General features: G+C 43.6%; 1 protein-coding gene across 1 annotated transcript in view; it reads right to left on the reverse strand.

The window, feature by feature from the left end:
- Positions 1-18613, reverse strand: part of LOC145391138 (uncharacterized) — a 99920-nt gene that overhangs the window by 68992 nt on the left and 12315 nt on the right. Inside the window, exons 2-4 of the mRNA XM_080265819.1 lie at positions 5755-5856; positions 5640-5718; positions 1993-2931 (exon numbers count right to left, since the gene is read on the reverse strand). Coding sequence (XP_080121945.1) covers positions 1993-2931; positions 5640-5718; positions 5755-5856 — 1120 coding nt within the window. The remainder of the gene's footprint in view (positions 1-1992; positions 2932-5639; positions 5719-5754; positions 5857-18613) is intronic.

Consider the following 18613-nt stretch of genomic DNA (forward strand, 5'->3'; position numbering starts at 1 on the left):
GTGGTGGACATGGCAAGAAAGGGATGGCCAAGAAGAAGAGGGATTACCTTAAGGGCAAGAAACACAGAACTTACACGGTGGAAGAGAAACAGAAAATAATTGATATGATTGAAGCAACAGTCACACTCCTTCCACCATATTATTTACATAAACCAGGCACATGACTGGTGCCAAAAACTGAACCCTGAGGTGCAGCACTAATTTCCGTACTTTACACCACTCCAACTGCTGGTCCATTACGACTGTTCTCATCTCCCTATCCTCCAAAAAATCTTTCATCCACTTAAGTAAAGTTCCTTTAAGACCTCCTGTGTGTTCAAGTTTCCACAGCAATATCCTGTGTGGTACCTTGTCAGCTGTTTTCTTTAAGTCCAAAAAGACACAATCAATCCATTCATGCCTGTCTTGTGAACCGTCTACCACTGCTGAGTAAAAGCTTAGCAGGTTTGTAGTACATGCCCTACCTTTTCTGACGCCAAATTGATGATCTGTTATTGTATTAGTTCCTTCCAGGTATTTGATCTATTGGTCTTTCACTATGATCTCACAAATTTTTTAAACAACACTGGTTAGCAATACTGGCCTATGATTTAGTGGCTCTTCCTTGTTTCCTCCCTTGTACATGGGAACCACATTTGTTCTTTTCCAATCCCGAGGGACTTCACTGTGCCAGTTATGTCATGTATCCTTCCTGCTAGTTCTTTTCTACACTCATTTATTATCCAGTTAGACACTCCATCTGGTCCCGGTGCTTTCCTAATACAGCATCTTGTTTTTCCATTAATTTCATTATTTCTTGTATATCTACTTGTATTTCGTCCAGCACTAAGTCCTTAGATCTATCGTTATTTTCACAAAACTCATTCTCTTTCATGTATACACAGTTTGAAAACACTTGTACATCACTTCAGTCTGTGCACCTGGATACTCGTAAATGACTCCATCTACTTTCAATCTGTATATCCCTTCCTTGTTTTTTAACTCTTTGAGATCCAATGACACATTTTCGCGTCATTTCAGATCAAACCTCAGAGATTCCGATGATGCATTTATGCATCATTTTAAGATCCATCCATCCATCATCCAATCCTAAGTTGTCCCATGAGGAGTGTAGGAACCTAGGGCTAGGCAAGCTGGTCCTGACATTTAAGATAAGAGTGACCAGCCTCACTCATCTCTGAGTGACATTACATGAGCAATAAACCCAAACCACCCCTTGGATATAAACCAACAAAGGCCCAATCCAGTTGGAGCGCCATAATTACCCACTAAACCACCAGCTGCCATAATCTGGTTATATGGTTACCACCCAGTGTAGTAAATGGTTTCCTGGTGTACAGGAAACCATTTGTCTTGTCACTCAGTGTAAAGTCACCCATAGACAGAGGGAAGAGGAAAGAAAGAAGGAAAGATGGACATAAGAGGAAGGAAGGGCAGAAAGAAGGAAGGGAGGAAAGGGCAACCTCCTGAGAGCAGCACTACATTGACTGAGGCGATGGTGGGCGCCCCCACCTACCATTTCTGTAACTTCAAAAATGTCTTTGACTTTAGTCTGCTCTCTCACCCAGGTTGATCTTTTCATGTCTCTATTTCCAACAATGACCTTTCCATTGCTCTAAAAGAAAGGATTAGTTGATTTTTCCACGAATTTTGTCAGTTTCCAGGTCTCACAGCTGTACGTCATAGCTGGAACTATACATTCGTTATATACTTTTCATTTCATACATACTGGCAAGCTGCTTTTCATGATCTCTCTCTCTCTCTCTTTCTTTCTCTCTCTCTCTCCCTCTCTCTCTCAAAAAATGTGCAACTCTTTCGCCATGTGCATTTCCATACAAAATGTACAGTACTTCATCTATCAACTGCTATAATTCGTAAGTTCCTTAGCTTCATTTGCATCGATTTCCTGCTTAATCAAACATTCTCTTCACGAAAAAGAGTACAAATACTTGACGAGGTTAATGACATAAGTAAAACTACGTCCAAACTCACCTTGCTCGACTGGCTGCCCTGCTGCCTGATCTTGACCTGCTCCTTGACTTTGACCGACTTCTAGACTTGCTTCTTGACCTTGATCTGCTGCCAGATTTGCTTCTTGACCTTGATCTACTTCCTGATTTGCTCCGCGACCTTGATCTGCTTCTAGACTTGCTTCTTGACTTTGACCTGCTGCCAGATTTACTCCTTGATCTTGATCTACTTCCAGATTTGCTTCTTGACCTTGACCTACTACCAGACTTGCTCCTTGACCTTGAGCGACTTCCTGACTTACTCCTTGACCTTGACCTGCTCCCAGACTTGCTGCGTGACCTTGACCGGCTACTTCCTGACCTGGACCTTGATCGGCTACCAGACTTTGACCGGCTTCTGGACCGGCTACGTGATCCACTGGCCGCTCGACTGCCGGACTTGCTGCGTGACCTCGACCGGCTATGAGATCCGCTGGCAGCACGACTACCAGACTTACTCCTTGACCGGGACCGGCTACGGGATCCACTGGCAGCTCTACTGCCTGATTTACTCCTTGACCGGCTGTGAGACCCACTGGCTGCTCGACTGCCAGACTTGCTGCGTGACCCTGACCTGCTACGAGAACCACTACCGGCCCGACTCCCGGACTTACTCCTTGACCGGCTTCGGGATCCACTGGCCACTCTGCTTCCACTCTTACTTCGAGACCTGGATCTGCTTTTTGACTTAGCACTTCCAGCTCGACTGCCCGACCTGCTCCTCGACCGACTCCCATCCTTCTGCTCACCCTCGGAATCCGATGCCCCAAATACCTCATTAGACACCTTTTTCTTGGGGTCGTCCTCACTCATTGGGGAACTGTGGGGTGGGGACTTGGTGGGAGACTTTTGTGGTTCTTCATCCTCACTGTCCATTACTGAGCGTCTCTCCTCCACCTCACTGTCACTGCCTCCTCCAGATCTGAAATAATTCAAATGGTCTATGAGTGGAAATAACCTATGACTGACTGAACTTATAATTTTAACTGAAAAGCTTTACAATTTTGATGGTAATTAAGTATAACTTTAATGAAAATTATCTGTGACTTACACTAAAATCATATATAACTGATGGAAATGATCTACAACTCTCACAGATCACAATCTAAAGACAAATAAAGTTACTGCAAGTCCTTGTTATAAGCCACCTTTTTCATCACCATCATCACGATCATTATCATCATCATCTAATCCTGTGTTGCCCCACGAGGTGTGTTGAAGCCCAGGGCTAGGCAAGCTGGTCCTGGCATTTAAGATGAGAGTGACCAGCCTCACTCATTCATGAATGGCATTACATGAACAATAAAACCCAACCACCCCTTGGATATAAACCTGCAGACTCAATCTGATTGGAGCGCCTTAATTACCCACTAAACCACCCGGCACCATAATTTGGTTATATGATTACCACCCAGCATAGTAAATGGTTTCCTGGTGTACAGGAAACAATTTGGCTTGTCACCCAGTGTTGAGTCAACCAGAGGCAGAAGGAAGAGGAAAGAATGAAGGAAAAAAGGCAGAAGAGGACAAAAGGAAAGAAGGAATGAAGAGAGGAATGGGAAGTCACCTGAGAGCAGCAATACATCAAGTGAGTGGATGGTGAGTGCCCACATCTACCACTTAACCACCTTTTTAATGCTCTTTTTTTGTTTCAGGTCGACAATTAATATTACATAAACTATACAGGTTCCATTATTACCTATACAGTGGGGCACCAACTTTCGCTACAGCAGGATTCGCGGAATCCACTTTCGCGGCATGCACCAAATATTCCCTAACTTCCACTTTCGCTTGAAAAAAATCGATTTTCGCGCACAAATTTTGGGTTTGGGACAATATTTTGAACTTTGAATTTCCTGCACCGCCCGCCCGCAACCCACCGCCATCTTGAATGACGTCATGTCAACACTGTCCACCCATTCCTGCCATTGTGTACAAGCGTGCTAGCTTCATTGTGTTGGATTCTCAAGGTTCAATGGCCTCTACTATACCTGGTAGTGTGGGGAAATGGCCTGGTGGTGTGGGGGGAGAGCCTGGTGGTGTGGGGGGAGGGCCGGGAGGCAGTGGTGGTGATAAAAAGTGGCCGGGACATTCAAAGTCGGGAGGAAAGGCCAAGGCTAAAAGAGAGTATCGTGTTGGAGTAAAGAAACGGCAGTATAATAATGAAATGAAAAGGAAGATAGTTGAGTTTTTATTGTTTGTATCTCACAATGCAATGTACAATAGTGATTTGATGTACTGTATTGCAAGTGAAAATGAAAATCTGATGTTACTTTAGAATAACCGGGAACCAATTAGCCTTTTTGCCATAAAGACAATGCCCCAACTTTCGCTAATTCCACTTTCGCGCATTATTTTTGGACCCAATTTGGCGCGAAAATTGGTGCCCCACTGAATAGCTGATTTGCCTGTTTCCCTAAATTTATTGTACTACGTGTCTGGAAAAAGTTAGAATACGTTAGATGATATCTCAAACTTACAAAGAGAACTACTTGTATAGCTTTCATGAATCACTTTTATGAAGCAAATAAGGATAATGAGTGTCCTAGTTATGTGTCATTTTTCTGACATTCTATTCTGCAAGGATGTTCACAGTAAAAATTTTAAAAATTTACTCTTAAAGGCAGACTGTTACACTGTCCCTAAAATAAGTACGTGGCTGAGAAAGTCCATTGTGAAACTTTTATCGTCAACAGCTGCATGGGCGTGAATCCTAAGCAGTGAGTAACAAGGAACATTCTAGGTTGCAAGATGCAGAAATGGCCTTTCTCAGAACAGCTACAGGCATGGGGAGGATGAATGGTGTAAGTAACAGAAGTGAAACGTGAAATTAGCGAGTAGTTAAAAAAGAATATGTTGAGAAAGCATGAAAATATGAACGCAATATAAGCAGAGATGGTGCCAAAGAAAGCTAAAGAATGTGAGAGATCGTAATGTTGGTAGAAGCACACCTTGCATATGTGGAAGAAGAGAGTGGTGCAGTATGCTAGTGAAAGAATGACAAGTAGGGATGTGCTGACAGCATTGGCATCGGTATCAGCAGTATTGGCTTTTTTTTTGTAGTATCAGTATCAGTATCACCAAGGTAAAAATATGGCCGATACTCCGATACTTTTCTGGTTTATTATATGATTCAAGACACTCATGTTTCACGACACTGATAAACAGATGGTTATATTATATTACATTATAATTACATGTATGATGTAACATTATCATATACAGTACAGTATTAATATTATATATCAATTACTATAGTGCTCCTGCATTAACAACACTCACGTTACCGGCATCAAATAAATCAAAATAAAATCAAATAAATAACATCAAAATAAAAAGGTATCGGTATCGGCATCAGTAGCGGCCATTTGTTAGTATCGGAGTATCAGTATCGGTTGAAAAGTGGGTATCGGTATCGGTATCGGCCAACATCTTGGTATCGGCACACCTCTAATGACAAGGAAGTAATGTCTGACAGTAGAGAGATAAGTGATTAAACTAACCTCAAGGGAGTTCTTTCATGGCCACCCCTGCACAGGAGCTTCCAGCGGGGAACAACTTGTTGATAACTAATGACGATGGTAATGACAATGATGATGATAACACAACAACGCACCACTGTCCACTCACCTCCTCTCAGCCTCGTCATCACTCCGTCCTCCACCGCTGCTGACACTAGATCTGCGGGAGGGGCGGGAGGAGGCAGATGCTCGGGAGGCACGGGAAGCTCGAGATGCCCTGGAACCATGGGAGGTGCGGGAGGCTTGTGAGGCCCGGGAGGCAACAGATTTCATGGACTCATTGTCGGACTCCTGTGCTGCTGAGGGGCTTGACCGGCCATCGTCCTCTGAAGGAAAAAACTTAATTTAGTTTATTTGATATAAGAGGCTATCATGTCATTGCTACTGCAGCCTTTGGGACATCTAAATGTGAACCCTGTACACTGCAGACTGAAAATGCCCTTCCCAAGTTCAGCACTCTCTTTATGGGGTATAGGGAGGAAATTAAGAAACCTTTGCATAACCTGCAGTAGAACTGCCTGGATATATACCATATGTATATCAGTTACACCACATGAAGGCATTCCTCAAACTAGGCTTATTATAACTTTGATGAGTACAGTATTGCAGACAAAATGATGGGAAATAACAACATTGTATAAAAAGAGTAACTTTACATTAACTTTCATTCATTAGCTATCCAGCCCTATACAGTGCTGCCCCATTAGGAGCACAATGCCCAGGACAATGCTACAGTGCTGATTCACAACAATTCACAATTTGGATAAGATGGCTTTAATGGTGATGACAGTAACTAAGAACAACCCAATGTAATGTGCGGAGAGTAAACTAGAGTCACCAGTACCTATCAATTAATATAAAGGAAAACACATAATTGATGTATAAACAAATTCTACTTCCCCCCCCCCCAAAAAAAAAGGCACCACTGCATATTTAAAAGTACCAATAGCTTAACTGAAAAAAAAAAAAAAAAAAAAAAAAAAAAAAAAAAAAAAGTACAGTCATTACTCGTTTTAGGATGATTCAGTTTACGATAATTCACTACAACGATAACAGAAAAGTTCCACCCCAAAATTCGAATTACTGTATAATGAATTTCCTGCTATAATGATTTTGCCATCGAAAAGCACCAGGCACAGGCGTAGGTGGAGACACTTTAGCAGTCTGGTGCACTAGCCCTCGCTGCCTCCCATATGCTACATTCTGCCTTCTTTATTGTACGAACAGCTGACTCATTCACCCCAAACATACGGTTCCGAGACAATTCACAGGCGTAGGTGGAGACACTTTAGCACAGTCTGGTGCACAAGGCCTCACTGCCTCCCGTATGCCAGGTTCTGCCTTCTTTATTGTATGAACAGTTGACTCATTCACCCCAAACATATGGTTCCGAGACAATTCACCATCAAGGCAATTCACCATCAAAACATGGACGATTTCCCGTCAGGACAATTTGCACCCTGAACGATTCCTCGTCATTCTATAAACATACTTATTGTTGATTAATTAATACTTTAATAACTAATTTTCACGGAGATTTTATAACTCATATAAGTAAAAAACTAGTGTACTGTACTTGCTAAATAAACTGGTATGTAAATAAATGATGGGGAATCGTCCTGATGGCGAATTGTTGCCAACATTCCTTCCCTAAGTTTGCCCAACACTTCAACTTTCTCTGTCCGCGACATCACTTTACGAGTCCGTTTTGGTGTGTTACCACATGCTTCACTAGCACTACGCTTAGGCCCCATGTTGGCAAACAAGGCAAGCACTCACTGGAAGGCAGAAAAATATGCCACAAATAACAATTCACGAGTCACACACAGTTCGACAGTCGGAATCAAACTGACTGTGTGGCGCGTGGTAGACTGACCTCCCACACACACACACACACACACACACACATATGTATGTACACGGGCAGCAGGTAGGCATTTTTATATTTGATTTATTTCTCTCGTAAATTAAAATCATTTATTTGAATACTATAATTTTATGTTTTAATTACTGTACGAAAAATTTGTGGATTACCGAAATCATGTGAAAAAAGTTTGCATGAACTAAGGGATTACTTCTGTGGATTTGTGTGCCCAATGGTAAGGTCAGTGCCAGTGTAGGCCCCAGTGCTATGGTTGGTGCAGTATGGGCTGGATTCCTCTCCCCCTAACCTGTTCCTGTCTGACTCAGAGGCTGACCACTAGTGCCTGTAAGGACAAGCTGTCCCCAGCATGGGGGGGGGGGGACCATGACGACTTGGAGACGACTTCAACCAGTACAGGAAGGAATGAAGGTGGGTTGTTATTTATAGTTTAGTCTTGGTTAGGTGACTTTGGGAAGTTGAGTTGACGTAACCCCCCATTTATAATGGGCTTCAATCTCCCAATTTATGATAAAATCGGTATACGATAAGGTATGACCTGATGTAACCCCATCGTAAAACGAGTAATGACTGTATGGCATTACCCTTTACAATGTGTAAGAGTCCAAGACTACTGGTACATTAACACAGCCCGAAACCTTTAAGGGTAGATCAGCTTTTGGCAGAAAAAAGAAAAATAAACTCCCATTTCGCTTTGTTTCATTTACGGTATAAAGGCTCCAACATGCTTGTGTGTGTCGGCCTTGGTCACCTAATGGTGGCTCTTCATGCTGCTCGATATCTGGCAGCCTCCCTATTCAGTCCCTTATCCAAGAGGTCACACTCTATGACTTCATCCGAGGCCTTTTTCAGTCTGCCTCATGCAATCATATCCCCAGTGTTCACACTTCTCATTTTCTGCACCCAACTGTGTATGGCCCTTGGCCTTTGATTGACACTGCTTCTGTTAGTGGGGCAATAGACAGGATTCAGGTGGGGGAGGCTGCAAGTGCGTCTGGGCTGACTGCTGAAATGTTGAAAGCCTCATGCAGTTGCAAGAGCTGGTTCGAATCCTCGCAATATTTACCCCCTGGGGGTAGGGGGGTTTCAAGAATACTCCCCCAGTATCCCTGCTTGTTGTACGAGGCGACTAAAAGGGTTGGTGGTGGGTTAGTGCCCTACCCCGTAAAAAGAGCTAACTATAAAAGCGAACAAAGCGCCTCGGACCCGGACGGACCATACGTTGACGACTCTAAGAGGGTGTATGTAGGTGAGGTGGAGGGAGGGAGAGGGAGAAGTAGACCGAGTATGAGGTGGAGGGATGGAGTTGAGAGATATATGAGGGAAGGGGGGGTGAGTTGGGGGGAGGGTAGTCAAATGGTGGGTGACAGAGCGACTTGGAGGCATTTTGTCTGCGGCCACCCTTTGCGGGATTAGGGCGTCGGGCTATAGATAGATAGATAGTTAGTCACCACCAAGTAGTGGACTTTCTGACCACTACTTGGTGGTGGCCAGAATAAAGATCCAAATAAGATGGAGAAATAGAAGAAGGGAAGAACGGGAAGAAGGAGTATTTGTAAGGAGAGTGGAAAGGTTACAAGAGGATGAGAAAAAGGCAGAATATAAGAGAGAAGTGGAGGAACGATTGGGCAAATATGAATTTGAGCAGATGGGGGATGTGGAAGGTGTGTGCAGGATATTCACAGAAGAAATATGTGCAACATGTGATGTGCGTAGACGGAGGTGGGTGCAAGGAACAGCATGGTGGAATGAAGAGGTGAGACAGGCTGTGGCACAAAAGAAGAAAGCATACAATGAATGGATGAGAAACAGGGGTGTGGAAGAAGTTGAGAGGCAGAAGAGATATATGCAGAGAGAAAGAGAGAGGTGAAAGATTAGTAAGAGTAAGAAGAGAGTGGATGAGGACTTTGGAAGGAATTTGAGTGTAAAGTGGAGGAACAGTAAGAAAATTTTCTGGAAAGAGGTGAAGAGAGTAACACAGGGTGGAAGTGAAGTTAGCAAGGGAGTGAATGATAAAAATGGTAGATTATTAGTGGGGAGGGGAGAAAGAGTTAAGAGAGAACACTTTAAGGAATTGTTGAACATACAGGATGGAAGTAATGCAAGTATAAGTGGCTGGGGAATGGTTGGGAGAAGATGGGAGGTGAGAAGACAGGAAGAAATCAGTAGGATGGAAGTTGTGGAAGCAATGAAGAAAGTTACAATGGGGAAAGACCCAGGAATTGATGGAGTGTGTGGTGAAATGTTGAAGCATGGGGAAGAGATAGTAGTAGAATGGATGTGGAAGATGTGCAGATTGGCCTGGGAGGAAGGTAGAGTCCCGGAGGATTGGAAGTCAGGTATAATTATTCCCTTGTACAAAGGAAAAGGGGAAAAAGAAGTGTGTGGTAATCATAGGGGCATTTGTCTTCTTAGCATAATAGGAAAAGTGTATGGTAGGATATTTATTGACAGAGTTAGAGAAAGAACAGAAGAATTAGTTGGAGAAGAACAGGGAGGCTTTAGGAAGGGAAGAGGTTACGTAGATCAGATATTCATTCTTAGATCTTCAGTGGAAAAGTTTCTAGAGAAGGGAAAGAAGTTGCATGCAGCTTTCATGGATTTGGAGAAAGAATATGACAGGGTCGATAGACAAGGATTGTGGAAAGTATTAAGAATATATGAAGTAGATGGGAAGTTGGTGAATGATGTGAAGAGTATGTATGATGGTGCTAAGGCTGCAGTGCGTGTGGATGGTGAACTGAGTGAATTTTTCTCTTTGATGGTTGGGTTGAAGCAGGGATGTGTCATGTCTCCATGTTTGTTCAATCTGTACATGGATGGGGTAATAAAAGAGGTACAAGGTAGGGTAGTGGATGTTGGAGTGGCCCTGGAGAGGGTTGTATTTGGAAACTCCCTGTACTGTTGTTTGCAGATGATACTGTGTTGTTGAGTGAAGACGAAGGAGAGCTGCAAGGCCTGGTGGATGAGTTTGGGAGTGTGTGTAAGAAATGGAATCTAAAGGTGAATATAGGGAAGAGTAAAGTGATGGTCTTTGAGAGAGGTGAAGTCAGTGAATGTACAGCGAGGTTGGATGGTGAGGAATTGGAAAATGTGCGTACATTTAAGTACTTTGGTAGTGTGATGAGTAAGGATGGAGGTTCGGAGGGTGAAGTGCTTGAAGGGGTACAGCAGGGAAGAAAGGTTGCTGGTTCCCTGAAAGCAGTGATGAGAAACAGTGAAGTGAGCATGGAAGTTAAGAAGTTACTACATGACAGTATTGTGATACCAACTTTAACGTATGGAAGTGAAGCTTGGATGTTGTTGGAAGGACACAAGTCAAGAGTGAAAGCAGTGGAAATGAGTTAAGAGGAACCTGTGGAGTCACATGGAGAGATAGGCTGACAAATGAGGATATAAAGGAGGGTTGTGGTGTGGATGTAGATGTGATAGGAAGCGTTAGGAGGAATACACTGAGGTGGTTTGGCCATGTAGAGAGGATGGAGGGTGAAAGACTGACGAAGAGAGTGTATGTGAGTGAGGTGGAGGGGGGGAGAGGGAGGGGGAAGCCGAGGATGAGATGGAGGGATGGGGTGGAGAGGTATATGAAAGAGGGGTGTGTGAGATGGGAGCGGGGCAGTGAAATGGCGGGGTATAGGGCGAAGTGAAGGCGATTTTTTTGTGGCCACCCCGAACAGGATTGAGGCGTCTGGCAATAGATAGATAGATAGGTTAGTCATTGACCTGATAAATAGGATTATATACGAGTGAGTTGTCCCAGATGACTGGCTGAAGAGTGTAACTGTAAATGTGTACAAGGGGAAGGGTGATGTCCTGGAAAGAGGAAATCTTAGAGACAAAAAACTTTTAGACCAGATAATGAAGGTAATGGAGAGTTCTAGAAGGCACGATTAGAGACAAAGTGAATACTGATGAGATGTAGTTTTGGTTTATGCCAGGCAAAGGGACCACTGATGCAATATTCACTGTTCAACAGCTTCAGGAAAAATATATAGGAAAGAAAAGGGATCTGTGCTTTGTTTTTGTTGATTTGGAGAAGGCTTTTGACAGAGTCCCTGGAGAGATGGTGAGATGGGCAATGAGAAAGCTTGGGATCGAGGAGTGGCTGGTTAGGGTGGTTATAGCCATGTATGTGGGTGCTTGCACCCAGGTAAGGGTGAACAGAGATTTGAGTGATGAGTTTTCCGTGAATGTCAGTGTTCACCAGGGGTCAGTCTGAGAGCCCATTGTTGTTATCATGGTACTTAAAGCCCTCTCACATGACTTTAGAAATGGACTCCCATGGGAAATGTATACTGATGACTTAGTGCTGATTGCAGAGAATAAACAGGAGATCGAGGAAAGATTTAGGAAGTGGAGAGATGGTATGGGGCACAAGGGCTTATGAGTAAATGCAGATAAAACAATAGTGACTGTCTCTTGGGCTGGTGGTGGTACTGCCAAAGAAGAGGGAGAGTGGCCATGTGCAATTTGCCACAAGGGTGTGGGAAGTAATTCAATCCTGTGCAGTGTCTGTGATAAGTGGGTGAATAAGAGATGTAGTGGTATTAGAGGTAGACTAGAAGATAATGCTGATTTCATGTGTGCGGTGTGTCGGGGATAGCAGGTGGAGATGGTCAGGCATGAAAGGATTGAACTGGCAGGTATGTCTCATGAATGTGTGGACGAGTTTTGTTATATGTGCTGAAGGTGGGGCTGGAGCTTGCTCTGTGGCCAGAGTGAGAGTGGTTGGAAGAAGTTTAAGGAATTGTTGCCTCTCCTGACATTGAGAGGGCTCTCCCTCCGTGCTAAGAGATATTTGTATGCAGCATGTGTTATGAATGTAATGTTGTTTGACAGTAAGACCTGGGCAGAAAAGGAAGAGGATATTCACAGACTTAAACATTCAGAAATGGCAATGATTAGGTGGATGTGCAGTGCGTCCCTGAGTGTGAGGCCTGGAGGGACTAGGTTTATGATGGAAAACTTGAGGGGTAGGTTAGGACTGGAGTGTATTGGTGTTGTGATGAGGAGAGGTAAAGTGAAATGGTTTGGCATGTGGAGAGGATGGGGGATGATAACTGGGCACAGAAAGTAAGAAGTGTTAATGCTGGAGGTAGGGTTGTGAGAGGCAGACCAAAAAAAGACACTGAACAAGGTCACTGAGTGTGACCTCAGGGATAAGGGACTAAACAGGGAAGCTGCCAGGGATCGAGCAGCATGGACAGCTGTCATTAGGTGACCAATGCCGACGCATGCATGCATGTTGGAGCCTTCAGAACCAAAATGAAACGAAACGAAACTGTCATTCCCCATCCTCTCCACATGCCCAAACCATCTCAGTCTATCCCTCCTCATCACAACACCAATACACTCCAGTCCCATCCTTCCTCTCCACTCTTCCATCGTAAAACTAGTTCCCCATGGCCTTGCACTGACAGACGCACTGCACATCCAACTATTCTTGTCATTTTTGTACGTTCCAGTCTGCGAATGTCTTCTTCCTTTGCTGCCCAGATCTCACTACTATACAGCATTACACTCCTAACACATGCTGCATACAAAGATCCCTTAGCAGGCAGAGATAGCCCTCTCAATGTGAGGAGAGGCAACACCTCCCCAAACTTCTAACTGCTCCTCGCTCTAGCCACAGAGCTAGCTCCAGCCCCACCTCCAGCACATAACATGTCTCCCAGGTAATAAAACTCACTTCCACTGCTCTCACTCTTGACTTGTGACCTTCCAAAGGAGTCCTTGGGGGGGGGGGGACATAAATGCCCCCACCATCCACCCCTCTCCCAATGACAACAAAATGAGCTGCCTGGAACCACTGTCTAACTCACTTCTTCATTTCTGCAACATTTGTGACCTTTCCTCTAACTTTCCCTCTGTTATGCACCACCTCTCCTCCTCTGAACCTCACCTCTCTTCTTAACTGAGACTCAGCTGTCTGAGGCAACTGATAGCAAACCCTCTTCTGTATTCTCCTACTTTCTCTGCACTCATTTCAAAGCCAAAGGTAGCTGCTGTGTACAGTATATGTACGCAATGACATATCTTGCTCTCGTGTTCCTGAACTCGATTCTTCTGAATTCTCTACTCTCAGGCTTCAGCTTTCCAGTCATTCTCTGACTAAATATATATGTGCTGCTTCTTATCCCCTAATTCTACTGACTATGAAAAATTCTTTGACTACCTTGCTTCCACGATGGAACACATCCTATCCGTCTCTCCCTTCTCTGAAATCTCCATTGTAGGAAATTTCCATGTTCATCAGCACCTTTGGCTCTCCTCTCCTTTCACTGATCCACCCGGTGAACAAATTTACATCTTTTCTATCCTTATCCTGTGGATTTCACAATTACCCATTTTTATCTCACCCCGTGGTACACAAAAAATGAAAAACAAAAAAGTTTTTATTATAAACTTGAAGATAAACATTCAGGGCATCATTTGGTGGAAAAAATCTCTCTCTCTCTCTCTCTCTCCCTCTCCCCGTCTCTCTCCGTCTTTGCGTAGCACCATGCATAAGTTTGAGTAGGGGTGCAGTGGAGAAAAAAAAAAAAAAAAAAAAAAAAAAAAAAAAAAAAATTTGTTTTTGTTTAAACTTGAAGATAAACATCCAGGGCATCATCTGGTGAAAAAGAAAAAATATCTCTCTCTCTGTCTTTGCACTGCGCCATGGGTAACTCTCTGTAGGGGTGGAGTAGTTAGTGGTGATGCATGGCCACTGGAAGCTTAGCGCAGCCTGAGTTGTGGCTCACAACGTGGTGCTACCCAGCCTGAGCTGTAGCTCACAAAGCGACGCTATCCAGCCTGTACTGTGGCTCGCAATGCACAGGTTAATGACCTAGTGCAGTTTTTATAGCACCCTACCCATATCCCTGACTGCCTTGGAGAGAGTTCCAACATACTTGACCTCTTTCTTACAACTAATCCTTCAGCTTACATTGTTAATCTTTCCTCTCCTTTGGGCTCCTCTGATTGCAACCTTATCACTTTAATCTGTCCTATTGCTCCAGTAAAGTCTGTAGACCCTCAAAAGAAACGTCGGTTGTGGCACTTTCGAGCTGCTGATTGGGAGGCCCTCAGGCAGTATTTTTTTTATTTTCCATGGAATGATTGTTGCTTCCATGGACAGGAGCCATCTGAGTGTGCCATGCGCATTAAGGAGGTTATTCTCTTGGGCATGGATGCATACATTCCTTTCTAATATCCTCTGACTAATGCAAAAAAGCCTTGGTTTAATCACGCTTGTTCTAATGCTGTCCACAACAAGGAGGAGGCCTGTAAAAGGCACTAGAGCAAACCCACCCATGAATCACATCTTTTTTATGTTTCTGCCCTGAATCGTGCTAAGTCTGTTCTTTGCTCTGCTAAAAATAAATTCATGCTTACTACAGTACAGTAAATGTTCTCAACTCTCCAACTCAAAATCTTTCGGCTCCTTCTGGCACCTTGCAAAAAAACATTTCTAACAACTTTACCTCATCATCCTTCCCTACTCTTTTCTACTCTGATGGCTCTGTAGCAACTTATACTGATAAAGCAGATCTCCTCTCTCAGACTTTCTCCTTCAATTTCACCTTAGACGATTCCGGTGCTATTCCTCCATCACTTCCCCCCTATGACTTCCTCATGGTTGACATTTAAAATTTCTTGAGCTGATGTATTTTCTGCCATCATTGGCCTCAATACTAACAAGGCATATAGGCCTGATGGGATCACTTCTGTTGTCCTTAAAAACTGTGCTTCTGTACTCACACCCTGCCTAGGTAAACCATTTTGCCTTTGTCTATCAACTTGTACCTTTCCTTCTTGTTGGAAGTTTGCTCTCATTCAGTCAGTCCCAAAGAAGGGTGACCATTCCCAACCCACAAACTATCGCCCAACTGCTTTAACATCCTGTATCTCAAAAATTTTCATGTCTATTCTTAACAGAAAAATTTTAAAGCATCTTTCCTATCACAGCCGTCATTCTGATCATTAGTACCGGGTATGGGTTCTGTCAGGGATGGGCAATCTTTTCACCTACCTTTCAAACTCCTGGCCATCCTCCTTTCGGGACTTTGGTGAAAGCTTTGCCATTGCACTTGACATCTCTAAAGCTTTCGATCAAGTCTGGCATAAATCTTTAATTTCCAAACTGCCCTCTAATGGTTTCTATCCTTCTATCCGTACACGTGTAGCTGTATGGATGGAGGAGGACTACTGGGTCTTGGTAATGGGCTGTGAAGCCTATGCCCAGAATCAGATTTAAAAAAAAATAATAAAAAAATAAAAAAATCCATAGCTTCCTTTCTGGTCATTCTATAGCCGCTGTTGTACATGGCCACCGTTCTTCTCCTACACCTACCCGGTATCAATAGTGGTGTTCCTCAGGGCTCTGTGATCACCAGCTCTCTTCCTTTTATTCATCAATGACCGTCTAAACTGTAGATCTAATCCAATCCACTCATACGCTGATGATTCCACCCATCACCTTTCCATTCGCTTCCCACAGCGTCCATCTCAGCAGTTATTTCAACAAACAAGGGATGAGGCTATGGCACACCTAATGTCTGACTTGGCTCATATCTCTGACTGGGGTAAAAGTAATTTTGTTGATTCTAATGCATTAAAGACTCAGTTCTTACACCTATCAATGACAAAATCTTCCACAGGAGTACCTACTAATGTTTTATACTGTAAAATCCACCTCAATCCTGCATCATCCTTAAAAATACTTGGGGTTTCATTCTCTCGAGATTCACCTTGGAAAGATCACATTACATCGCTTGTAAAATCTCATTCCAAGAGATTAGGTGTGCTAAGCCTGCTCCGTACCTTCTTTACCCCTGCACAGCTGTTGACTTTATACATGGGTTTTATTCGTCCCTCTGCAGAGTACAAATCTCATGCGCAGGGTGTATCCCTACATACAGCTCTTCTCAATACAGTGGAGTCAAAGGCTTTTCATCTCATTAACTCTTCTCCCCTTACTGGCTTCCTTCAACCTCTGTCTCTTAGATGCACAGTTGCATCTTTATCTCTTTTCTATCGCTACTTCAATGGTCATGCTCCTCTTAACTGTCTGCATGCATTCCTCCACCTCTACGACAGGCGCGAAGCACCGGTCTAGCAAGAAACACTCATCCCTTTTCTGTCCAACTCTCTAATGCAAGAGTTAACTTTTTTTTTTTTTTTTTTTTACGTGAGGAACAAGGAACCAATGGCCATGAGCCTGCAACTGTTCCTTCCAAGAGAAAAACAAAATACAAGAGAGAGCCAAATCCAAGATCCGATCATTTTGAAATGCCTGGACACACTGCGTTTGAAAGACTGGAGATCACAGGAAGCAGGAAATAAAGACAGTGGGAGACAGTTCCAGAGTTTACCTGTTGAATAAATGAAGGACTGGGAGTAACGGTTAACTCTTGCATTAGAGAGTTGGACAGAAAAGGGATTAGAGTTTGCTGCTAGATGGGTGCTATGCACCCGTCGTAGAGGTGGAGGAATGCATGCAGACAGTTCATAGGAGCAGTGACCATTGAAGAAGCGATAGAAAAGAGATAAAGATGCAACAGTGCAGCGAAGAGACAGGTTGAAGGGAGTCAGTAAGAGGAGGAGAGTTAATGAGACGAAAAGCCTCTGACTCCACCCTATTGAGAAGAGCAGTATGTGGGGAGCCTCCCCACACATAAGAGTTGTACTCCACACAGGGGCAGATAAAACCCCTGTATAGAGTCAACAATTGTGCAGGGGTAAAGAAGGAATGGAGTCGGCTTAGCACACCTGATCTCTTGGAAGCAGATTTTACAAGAGATGTAATATGATCTATCCAAGATAGGTCCCGAGTAAATGAAACCCCAAGCATTTTCAGGGATGATGCAGGATTAAGCTGAATATTATTAAACATTAGTGGGTATACCTGTGGAAGATTTTGTTGGGTTGATAGGTGTAAAAACTGAGTCTTTGAGGCAATAAAAACAACAAGATTATTTTTACCCCAGTCAGAGATACAGGCCAAGTCAGACATTACGTGTGCCATAGCCTCATCCCTTGTTTGCTGAAGTAACTGCTGAGATGGACGCTGCAGGAATCAAATGGAAAGGTGAGGGGTGGAGTCATCAACGTATGAGTGGATAGGGTTAGATGTACAGCTTAGAAGGTCATTGATGAATAAAAGGAAGAGTTGATGATAGGACACAGCCCTGAGGAACACCACTGTTGATGCATCTAGGAGAAGAACGATGGCTGTATACAACAGTGGCTATAGAACGACCAGAAAGGAAGCTCGAGATGAAGGCACAGATACAAGGATAGAAACCGTAAGAGGGCAGTTTGGAAATTAAAGATTTATGCCAGACTCGATTGAAAGCCTTTGAGATGTCAAGTGCAATGGCAAAGCTTTCGCCAAAGTCCTGAAAGGAGGGTGACCAGGAGTCTGAAAGGTAGGTGAGAAGATCGCCAGTGGAGCGTCCCTGACGGAACGCATACTGACGATCAGAAAGAAGGTTGTGATAGGAAAGATGCTTTAAAACTTTTCTATTAAGAACTGACTTGAAAACTTTTGAGATACAGGATGTTAAAGCAATTGGACAATAGTTAGAGGGTTGGGAAAGGTCACCCTTCTTTGGGACTGGCTGAGTGAGAGCAAACTTCCAGCAAGAAGGAAAGGTACAAGTTGATAAACTATGGCGAAAGAGTTTGCCTTGGCAGGGTGTAAGCACGGAAGCACAGTTCTTGAGAAGAGGAGTGACTCCATCAGGCCCATATGCTTTATTAGTATTGAGGCCTGTGATGGCAGAAAATACATCAGCTCAAGAAACTTTAATGTCAGCCATGAGGAAGTCAGAGGGGGGAAGTGATGGAGGAACAGCACTGGAATCGTCTAAGGTAGAACTGGAGGAGAAAGTCTGAGGGAAGAGATCTGCTTTATCAGTAGAAGAAATAGCTACAAAGCAATCAGAGTAGAAAAGAGAGGGGAAGGATGATGAGGTAAAGTTGTTAGAAAAGTTTTTGGCATGGTGCCAGAAGAAGCGGGAAGAATTCGATTTGGAAAGTTGAGAGCATTTAGTACGGATGAAACTATTTTTAGCAGAGCAAAGAACAGACTTAGCAGGATTCAGGGCAGAAACGTATAAAAGATGTGATTCAGGGGTGGGTTGGCTCCGGTACCTTTTATAGGCCCTCTCCTTGTTGCGGACAGCAGTAGAACAAGCGTGATTAAACCAAGGCTT

The sequence above is a fragment of the Coenobita brevimanus genome, chromosome 17, assembly GCF_032717465.1.
Source record: "Coenobita brevimanus isolate Jiangsu-jjx chromosome 17, ASM3271746v2, whole genome shotgun sequence".
NCBI lineage: Eukaryota > Metazoa > Arthropoda > Malacostraca > Decapoda > Coenobitidae > Coenobita > Coenobita brevimanus.